Raw genomic sequence first — 10,763 nt, forward strand, 5'->3', positions numbered from 1 at the left:
AAACAAACAAACGAAACAATAACCTGCAAGTTTCTGCTTGTGTTTTTCAGCTTTATTGCCACATCCTTGGTACGTGTCTTCTCCTTACAGTGAAGGTATGCCGTATTTGTGGGTGGTAGAGAAGGTCCTCGAGGCAATCAGCTGCTGTGAATCTTGTATACATATATAGTATATGCACCACGCACAGAAGCACAAGTGGGTCTGTTAGCAGTCAGGCATGCTTTTTGAAGGAGGCAAGACAGCTCCCAGTCACTGGATTTACATCAGCGCTTGCTCAAAGTAGAATAAACCCCAATCTTATTGACCACATCAAGTGGTGTGTGTTACTAAATGTCCTGCACTGGGAAGATGAATCAATCCATTTAGCTGAACACTGAATCTCTTCACTTTCAGTCCAGACATGTGCGTTGAATTAGCTCATGTCTTCCCATCTATGGGTAGTCGCAGGCTGGTCACCATGTTGACTTATTTAGCCCCACTGATGGTTCAGTCAGAGAAACAGGCTCTTCTTCCTTGCAGTCTTTATGCATTTTTTTTAAATTCTCCTTTTCTCAAATGCTGATGTCAGGTCATCTGCTGTCTTTCACTTTTTCTACACTGCCACTCGTCTTCTCTACGCCTCCACTCCATTTCTTCTCTCATCTCCATCACTTTGCTCTTGAAGTCCTTGAACGCTGCCTCTAATAGCCTTACCTCAGACGTGGTCTCTTTCTGTCTCTCTGTCTCTCTGGGTCAAACAACCTTTTGCTCAAAGCTCTACTCTACGCTGCGGTGCACTCATTCGAAACAACCACTGCCTCCATCAAATATACTCAGGATGCATATTGCACTAATCAAAAAGAGACAGATGGGCCTCTTAATGTGATATACACCCTGCTATTTCAGCCTACACACAGATGGACAGAGCATCCATAAACCATGTTCACTCTGCGTATAGGAAATATTGATGTGGCACTGCTTTATAGTGGCAATATGGGTTTACATAAATGTTTTAGTGAAAAACATGATGTGTCTCCGTCACGTGCGCTCTGCTTCGCAAAGTTCCCAAGATGCATTTTACAGCACGTCACAGAGGAGGACGAGGTGCTGAGTATGATCTAAAGCGCGCTCTAAACGGTCTTTGTCATAGCTGACTGTGTTTGTGTTGGCCTCCACAGGGGAAGGCGTATGTGTTTGACCGAGTCTTCCCAACTAACAGCACACAGGAGCAGGTCTACAGCACCTGTGCCAAGCAGATAGTCAAAGGTGAGTCACATACATGGTTCTGTGGGTTTTTTTGTCTCCATGACGTATGAGTGACACAACAGCTGAGGGGAAAAAACGACAGAGCACCTTGAATTACCATAATCGTGATATCCATGTTGGTGGTGTCACTTCACACTGACAATTCACTGGTGCATCCATTAGCACCTCCCTTACAAGATGCAAGAAAAAACTATTTCCATGACATGATGTAGTCACACGGCCTGCATGTAGGAGCATCACAATGCACTGATTAATGACATGCATGCTTATCATGGCGCAGCAGGACCAGCATATCCAAGGGGCATATAGATCAAACAAAACCATTACCTTCAACTTTTGAATCTTTTTCTCTTTCCCTTCCTTCTGTCTGCATCTCTTTATGTCTGTCTGCCTCTTTTTTCCCTGTTAGGGGCTCATTTTTCTCCCACCTTCAAAGTGAGTGTGGAACTCCATTGAACTAGTTCTAGATGGGGCATGAAAAAGATTGATTTGGCAGGCAAGATTACTTGTAGGTGAGATTACCATGCAGGCTGAGAAAAAAAGAAATAAAAAGGCAGGATTGCTTTCACTGCGAGGTTGAAAAAAATTCAAGGCAGGCAGTTAACGAAAGGAAGGCATGCGATAAGACGTTAGATTTGAAATGCGTCAGGGGGAAAAGGTAACAGAGGGGGCAAGCTTGGTGAGAGCAAAGAGGTTTGGAGACCATATCCATATTTACACTTTCTCAGTTTTCTCATCTTACAGTGTCTTTTTTTGCCCTTTTCGTTGTTTTTTTCTTCACACTTGTGCCGTCGGGTTCTTTGCCCTTTTCAGTGTCTTTGTCTCAGACTCGTGCTGACTCTTCTCTTCTGTGTTTCCCTTTGTGAAGGTCTCTGTAGTTTAGCAATCTAGTGTCCCGCTGCCTTCATTTCCTTTCAATAACACATTCTTTAGTGTTTGCTTTTTTTTGTGCCACACTTCTGCGTTGTTCTCACTATGGTCAGCGTGGAAACAAAGGAAGACATGAACAAGAAGAGGCAGCAACACATGAAAACAGGAGAGAAAGAGGGTTCTGCATGGTTACAGCTGAGAGCCTTTGTGATGTGTCTGTGGTCAGCTGACCAGTGGCTGCTGGACTTCTGGGATGATATGTTTTTCTTTATCCATGTTTGACTTTTATCGCAGAGGTTTATTGGCCTCTGTCAGCACTATAACATCCAAGGGTGTATTTCTTTATAACCTCAGCTGGAGTGGAGGCATTCTGCTATGGCTTCCACTAAGAAAAAGGGAAATATATCTGTATTTGCTCTGTACTTCGCTGACTGCCTCCTGGTGACATTAATGCTGCAGGAAGTTGTTGTTTATTGTGTGTAGCCACAGAGGTCATTCGGCACCTAACCAAGCTTAAATACCACGTACCCCACAGAGCCAACAGGCTTATGAGGCTCAGATCAATCTACCTTTGGAGCAAAGGTCAAACATATTTGTATTTCTCTGGGAACTTCCTGTCTGGTTGTTTTTTTTATGCCGTTTAATTTCTGTCGCGATAAAACACGTTCACAAACAATTTTATCATTTTATTTTTTCATTCACTGCTACTCACACTGTAGAAACCTTGTGCACAGATTTAACAAATGTGGGTGAAGCAGTGAGAAGCCCAGAGCACAAAGCGCCGCCAAAGCTTACAGAGTTTCTGCTTGCTGAATGCTGGAGGGCAAACTGGCTCTTTTAGGCAACTCTGCTTCAAGGTTGAATTCAAATCAATCCGACTTTTTTCACGGCTGAAACAACAGGCCCTCTTATAATTGGTAAGAGGGCCTGTTGATAAGGGTATAATTAGTTTAACTGGTATGCAATCACACAACCTCTTTGACTGACACCTTGAGGTGCACAGAGTTGGCAGGTTGGCAGGTTTATTTAGATTTTAGCAAATTCAGTGTGATAATCTTACTATTAAAGGGGACCTACCATGTTTCTTTCCACATTGATATTTTCATTTCTGGACTCTACTAGAGTAGCTTTTCATAATTCATCGCTCAAAAATAATCCTTTTTTATTTTACAAAGGGTCTTGGTGACTCCTCTCCGTTCATCCACCATCTGAAAAAAGCCTTTTAGGATGACTCGCTTCATATCAACTCCTGACAGCCAGATCTTTGTATCTGAGATGACCATATTACAGAGTCTCCCTCTCTGACATCATGTAGAACTGAGAATAGAAAACCTAACAGTTTAAAACAGTGTTTAGAGCAGTGTAAAGCCTGGCACACAGACACTAATGTCCACATGAAAAACGAAGTAAAAATACTAAACTATATGTCACAAACCAGTCGTGTGGTCATGTGAGCATAAAGGTGATGCACATAGTGACGCCAATTAAGAATCTGAATTAATCCAGGCCTTTATGTCTTTCAGACATGTAATTGGTTTGTGTCATCTGGATTCATTAGATAAATAAAGATGGATATTATCTGCATGGCACTGAAAATATATGCAGTTTTTTTGCCTAAGGGAACTCCATGATAAACTTTTGTAAGGGAAGAAAAGGCCTCATTTACGTGAACAAATTTAGAATCGATTGATGAGATTCAAACCCCTGCACTTTATTTTCTTCAAGATCAACAGTTTGTTATAGTCTCTGTATTAAAATGTTCAACAGTATCAAGTGCACTGAGGTCTAACAGGACACAGAGATGAGTCCACTGTCAGCGGTCGTAGGAAGTGCCTCTGACAGTGTGACATTGTAACTAGTAACTAGTGCTGTTGATGAATTCTGAAACCTAATTGAACCTTTTCAGATAGATCATTCATCTGCAAATGGCCATGCAGCTGTTTGCAGGTGCTCTTTTAAGAATTTTTAATATAAGAAGCGGTGACCCAAAAACGCAGATGAGTGACTTAAGGGGTGGGGGGAGGGGCACAAAAGCTGAGCTCCAAGGCTTTTATAGGGCACTGGCACACTGGGCCCAGGTGTTCCCGATGTTGCTGACAATGAACAAACCGTGGTAGCGGGCAGGGTGAATGGACCTGGGGTGGAGAGGGTCCTCACAATACAGCTCCCTTTCTTTGTGTACAACAGTATACACTTCCAACCACCAGTAGATTACTTTGGCACTGAGGATTTGAAGGGTAAGCCAGGCATAACAGGCTGCTATCATTTTTTGGTTTCCACATATGTGACTCAGGATAGAAATTTATATCTGTTTATATTTTTGCACCTGTTCTCTCCTGCCATTCTTTATTTTCACACGCTTTACCTATTTTCTTTTCCCCCCTTGCGTTCTTCTCTAACGTGCTTTTGTTTCTTCTTCCTCGCTTCAGATGTACTGGGAGGATACAATGGGACTATCTTTGCCTATGGGCAGACTTCCTCAGGAAAGACACACACCATGGAGGTACAGTGCTGCTAAAAAATTCAAAAGGTAGCCCTCGCAATGTGGCACGTGCGAGCACAGAGATACACGCACATTTTCCTCCTTTTTAAACACCGTCTCCTCCTCTGCCTGTCCTGACTTTATGTCTGCCTCCGTCATGGCCATCATTCTCTATCTTTCTTTCTCAGCCTCATGTGGAAACTAACCTTCTTTACAACTCTCTGTGGGAAACAACCCTGTTCGCTTTCAAGTCAAAAGCCTCGCTGCTCTCCTTTCTTTTACTGTTCTATCGACTTTATTCGTCCCAGCGTCTGCATTTATCCTGCTCTTCACTTACATGTCTCTGTCTCATTTCAATCCTCCTTTAGGGGAACCTTCATGATCACCAGGGAATGGGGATAATACCGCGGATTGCTGAGGACATTTTTGAACATATATTTGCCATGGATGAGAATCTTGAATTCCACATAAAGGTTGGTGTGGATTCTGACGTTTGTGTGTTCAAGTTTGCATTTTTACCACCTTCTTCTTCTTTCTTTCTTTTTTTTTTTACGTTTGCTGTTAGATGGAATATATTCAGTAGAAATACAACTTGAAGCTCTGATGTAATCCTCACATGGATGGGTTGAGTGGAATCAGCCAAGCATCAATAAATCATGATAAATAAACCATGATCATCCCACAGCATTTTCCCTTTTACATCACGGTCTTATAATAGAGGATAATACCTCATCAGAGCCACAGCAGATTATTGCAGCATTTTGTATTTGCACAGTGAGCACCTATCATCCTCCTCATTTATCTGCATTGAATTCTCTTTCTGTGTCCCTGATAAAATATTTGCTATCAAATGTTTTTTGTCTTTGCTGCAGGTCTCCTACTTTGAGATCTACATGGATAAAATCCGGGACCTGCTGGACGGTATATAACTGAAATACAGTTCAATTTTGTTAATGCTTCGTAGTTTTCTGTGTCACAACACAGATTTAAAAGCTGTCTGCTCACACACAGATGAATCATGTTTAACCGTTGACATTTTAAGACCTTATTACTTAAAGTGTTTGAACCCTATGCAAACTGCCAGGCACATCTATAGCGATGAGCCACAGCATTAAATTTGCTTGCCTCTTTCTGAATGAGATGGATATGTGACCTCTGAGGGTGTCCTGCAGCGTGTGGCACTGGGATACAAGCAGAAGAACTTTCAGGCCCTCTGGGCTGGTCGACCTCAGTGGTTGGGACTTATTCCAATGCATCCTGCAGCTGCTTGATCGGATTGGGATTTGGGGAGCTTGGGAGCTGGTCAATACCATGGGCTCTTTATTATGTTCCTCCAGCCATTTCCAAGCAGTTCTTGTTGTAAGCTGTGGAAATGTGGTGGTGGTGGTAAATTGGTGTGAGACAACGATTACTTGGGTGGTATTTATCAAAGCAATAATAAAGTGAATCTCAGGATCCAAGGTGTCCTAAATTATCAAGGAGATAATCTGTGCCAGGGTTTTTAATCTTATGGCTAATCACTTTATATTTATGTTTAAGATATTATTCGGTTGTTGTCTCCCATAGGAGAAAATCATCCTGGGACAGGCAACTACTGCATCACGGAAACAGACAAAAAGAAAATATTACAACAAAAACCCTTAATGGGCACATGTTTAGTAAATACAGATGTAATTATAATAAATACCAGTAGAAAAATAATAATAAAAGAGTTACCTCAAAGGCTCCCAACTTCTCTCTGTCCTACACAGTAAAAAAAGAAAGAAAAACAGAAAATATTCTGTCACTTTTCTGCCTGTATTATCATTTTTATTATCTTTTTTGAGTGAATTAATAAGGGAAATTTTTGAGAAGCTAAAAAAAGAAGGCAACGGGACTTCTTTCGGTTTGTGATGTGTTTTCTGTGGGTTTTTTCAGAGTACTTGAGTTTTTCATTACTCAGTTTAACTGAGTGAGGGTCCACTGAGTGCTTATAGCACAAAGTGACCCTAGATCTCCTAACAGAGGTCAGCTAAAATCCTGTTAGCTGAACAGTGGACCGTATTAAAAATGTCTTGGGGAGTGAGGAGAGTTGTACCCGTGATTTCTCCTGATGTTTTAACTACATAAAAATGTTGAGGTTTACACTTACAGTCTTAGGTTTCAAAACCAGCTGATAATGCTACAACATAAGATGGACTTTGCAGTACTAATGCTGCAAACACTAAAAACTTGGATTCTGTGGAGAACATGAAGACGCTGATGGATTCTCACACAAACACACGTTGGTGCTGTTTGAGTTGACACTTTTATAAATATAAGCTGTGAAGCTATCGAGGAAAAGAAGCATGTTTTTTAAATTATTCCGCTCTTGTGAAAAGGAACATTTATTATCACGCCCTCCCCTCCTCGCTTTTCATGGCCTTTTAATTTAAAAAGCGTAAAATTAAACTGATCTGTGAAGTTAAATTGAAAAAGTAAACAACCTCACTGGCTTCCTTTATATCTTCGCTTTGTTCTATTTTCTGTATACACCCAGAGTCAACTCACCATTTCGGCTCATAGTCTTATCACCCATATACAACCCGTGTAAAATGATGGAGAGGCCAGGATAGAGGGGTGTGATTACATCTTTAATGGAGCCAGAGACAGTGGTGAAAGCCTCCATCTGTATGCAGGGGAGTCCACAGTGCCTGTGGAACATTTAGGCTCTGAACAAAAAGAGTCAACAACAAGCCAGATGAATGGAGGCAGGAGAATAACAACCTATGGGGGGAAATGGCTGTAGGATGAAACCACACAAGCACACACTAACAGTCTCAAGGGAGAAAACGGCCTCCACAATCTGGTGAAATTTAATTACCGACATGATAAGACTTTCAAATGTGCAGTGACTAATGCAGGAATTTGGGCCAGTAAGTGCCCTTGCCAAAAATTGGTATTTTGTTCATTGACACTATCAGAGGCACGTGCTTAACCTCTCACTTTGACTTTATACAAAAAATAAGGCTTCAGTTCTTTTGAAAATATTCATAGCCAGGCCCTCGAGTATTTTTTCACGCTGCACACAGTGGATAGAGGCTGACTCACAAATATGAAGGGAACATAGTCAGGTCTCATTATAGTTGTGCTGAAAGGAAGAACACTTCCATGCAGATGCTTATTTGCACAAACACACACATGGGCAAACATTTACACTCATGAACACACACGCTCAATCCTCTAGGTAATAAAAAAAATGACATCTTCCATTTTTTTCTCCTAACACAGTGACAAAGACGAATCTGTCAGTGCACGAAGACAAACACAGAGTTCCTTATGTGAAGGTGAGTCACCTACAGACGCGATTCAGTTTGCATTTTTCTCTATTATAAAGATGCTGTTTTTGTTGTTTATGAGTATAAGAATAGATCAGCGTGAGAAGATTGACATGTCTGAGACTGACAGCCAGTAGCTTGCTAGTTTTCTCAGTTCTGGCTTAATAAAATGATAAGAAAATAAAGTTATCTGCACACCTAGGGCTCTATAATGCATCATCACACCTAACTTTACTGGGTTTGTGGAAATGACTGCGCTCTGGTTGATTTCGCTCAAAACCTGGAGGCTGTCAACATGGCAAACCCTCAAAAAAAGAGGGAAAAACAGACAAATAGAATTTTTATGTAGGTACAGAGGAACAACACTGACTCTTTCTACTGTTTCCTGACATGATTGAGAGTGTTATCGATGTTCTCATCTAAGCTGTCTTAGTCCAAGTTAAAGAAACCACAATTATTAATTCTGGCTCTACACTCATGATGATCCGTTGTATGTTTAGCTAATATTTGTGCATATTACTGAACGTATATTTGATTTCCTGCTTCACTAAGGGCTGCACTGAGCGCTTTGTCACAAGTCCCGAGGAGGTGATGGATGTGATAGATGAGGGGAAGGCCAACCGTCACGTTGCTGTCACCAGTGAGTCACACTGTTGATCTTCCTGATGTTGTGACACTCACTCCGTCAGACACTTTATGTCAGACTTTTTTTCCCCCTTCAAAGTTTCAAGATTAATGTGCAAAGGGGAGAAATGCATGGCGAGGTATGAAGTGAAGACTTGAACTTGAACTAAATTGAATGAACTTTTGTTTGTTCTTTAGACATGAACGAGCATAGTTCCCGCAGTCACAGCATCTTCCTCATTAACATCAAACAAGAAAACGTGGAGACTGAGCAGAAGCTGAGTGGGAAGTTATATCTGGTTGACCTAGCTGGCAGTGAGAAGGTAGGAAGAATGGGAATTTTTCTTTCAAAAACATTAAAAGGAGGGATATAAACTCCAGACGTTTGCTGTTGACAGGGGTTTGAAACACTGGGGGCTTTGAAATGGTGTTTTCAGACATCAAAGAAGCAGATAAACAATGCATTAAAGCAACTAAACCTGAATCTTTATTGCTTTGGATTGCTCTGATTTTTAAAAATTCCACTTTATAAAAAAATTCAGAGGCCGAGAGCTGATTCCTAATCTGTAGGGTTGTTTCAGTCTGTCGCAGATGCATTATCAGGGTTACTGTTTATTCTGAAAAATAACAAGTGCTAAATGGAGCTTTCAGACAAGATAAACATCAAACTGATGGGAACCAAAGAACAACAAATTCATTCCACTTTTAAAGGTCTTCTAGGTGAAATCTGAGTCAGCTCAGCCCCATCACACCATCTATAAAACAATCTATCACTGGGACATAGTTCAAACGCTGGAAAGCAAATAGAAAATACATTAGAGGCACCGCTAAACCTGGCCCTTGGCTCCTTGTGTTGATAGTATTGGTAGAAAACTTAGAGCGTTAGATTGCAGTAGAGTCTGGATAGATGTTGATGTCTGTGGTTTGTAGCTGATAAGTGCTGATAGTGCATCTGTAAGTTGTCTTGGTCCTCCCTGGGGCTCAATAAGTAAAAGGTTCTACTCCAGCAGCTTTTTAGGCTTTGGTACAAAACGTTATTGACTGGGCTGAACAGGAGCCTGACGTATGGTCCACAGAAGGCTTTGATAGGACGACTTGCTCTCCTCTGTAATTAAGCTCCTCATTATTTTGCCGTAAATAATTGCATCCCATGGCGATTATGACAGAATAACGTGTGCCTTTCCTTTCAAAGTGTGGAAATCGTCTGGGCTTGTCAGTGTTCCTGTCTGTTAGCAATTAGCTGTGCATGCACAAATTCTTCATTCTGATGCTGTGGAAGTGCTTTTTATTGCAGTTTTATTGCAAGACAGATTTCTAATAATTATTTCTGTGTATTTCTTTAAAATAACAGTTACATTTAAACAAATTTACTCATATTTGATTTTTTTAATAATGCAAAATTGAATTTTCTACAGTTTGTGGAGCTGCATGCTGCCATTTGACATTTTTGCCATGCAAAATGTCAATTATTGCAACAATTCACTGAAACAAATTAACTGAAAATGCACAGAGTGAACCCTCTCACTGCTAAATTACACCACAGTGTCAGTGCCACCAGGAAAATAAACATAATTTCCCTGCTGATAATGTTCTTTACGGACTAATTCCTCCTGTCTGCGGGTGTATGTGTGTCAGGTCAGTAAGACAGGCGCCGAGGGAGCGGTGCTGGATGAGGCTAAGAACATCAACAAGTCTCTGTCGGCCCTGGGGAACGTCATCTCAGCGCTGGCTGAAGGAACGGTACGGTGGAGATTTGTTCCGAGGTCTATCATTAGCTTCATGTTGTTTAAACATTTTTTCCCCCAAACCTGGGTTCAGGCTGCAGTGAATTAGCTGAAAGTATTAGATTAAAACAACCTAAATTTCACAAATTAGGTAATTAGTTTAGTAACTAGTCAAGGCCAAATTACACACTACAATAAATCTGCTGTGTGTATCTGAAGATAGCTCTACAGGGTGGGCCATTTATATGGATACACCGTAATAACATGGGAATGGTTGGTGATATTAAAGTCCTGTTTGTGGCACATTAGTATATGTGAGGGGGCAAACTCCTCAAGATGGGTGGTGACCATGGTGGCCATTTAGAAGTCGGCCATCTTGGATACAACTTTTGTTTTTTCAATAGGAAGAGAAAAACAATGGTGTGCTTGGTTTCAACGTAACTTTATTCTTTCATGAGTTATTTACAAGTTTGCCTTTGTTCACAGCCATTGACATGTCGAAGAGGTTAACACGTGAGGAGC

General features: G+C 41.1%; 1 protein-coding gene across 2 annotated transcripts in view; it reads left to right on the forward strand.

The window, feature by feature from the left end:
• The window catches only part of kif5ab (kinesin family member 5A, b), a 70,994-nt gene that overhangs the window by 20,006 nt on the left and 40,225 nt on the right, over positions 1-10,763 (forward strand). For both annotated transcript variants that reach the window (XM_005740051.1, XM_005740052.1), the window contains exons 2-9: positions 1,158-1,245; positions 4,545-4,618; positions 4,966-5,070; positions 5,470-5,518; positions 7,847-7,902; positions 8,446-8,533; positions 8,716-8,840; positions 10,153-10,257. In XM_005740051.1, the coding sequence (XP_005740108.1) occupies positions 1,158-1,245; positions 4,545-4,618; positions 4,966-5,070; positions 5,470-5,518; positions 7,847-7,902; positions 8,446-8,533; positions 8,716-8,840; positions 10,153-10,257 (690 nt within the window). The remainder of the gene's footprint in view (positions 1-1,157; positions 1,246-4,544; positions 4,619-4,965; positions 5,071-5,469; positions 5,519-7,846; positions 7,903-8,445; positions 8,534-8,715; positions 8,841-10,152; positions 10,258-10,763) is intronic.

Source organism: Pundamilia nyererei, unplaced genomic scaffold, assembly GCF_000239375.1.
Source record: "Pundamilia nyererei isolate P.nyererei 1_Seehausen unplaced genomic scaffold, PunNye1.0 scaffold00096, whole genome shotgun sequence".
Lineage (NCBI taxonomy): Eukaryota > Metazoa > Chordata > Actinopteri > Cichliformes > Cichlidae > Pundamilia > Pundamilia nyererei.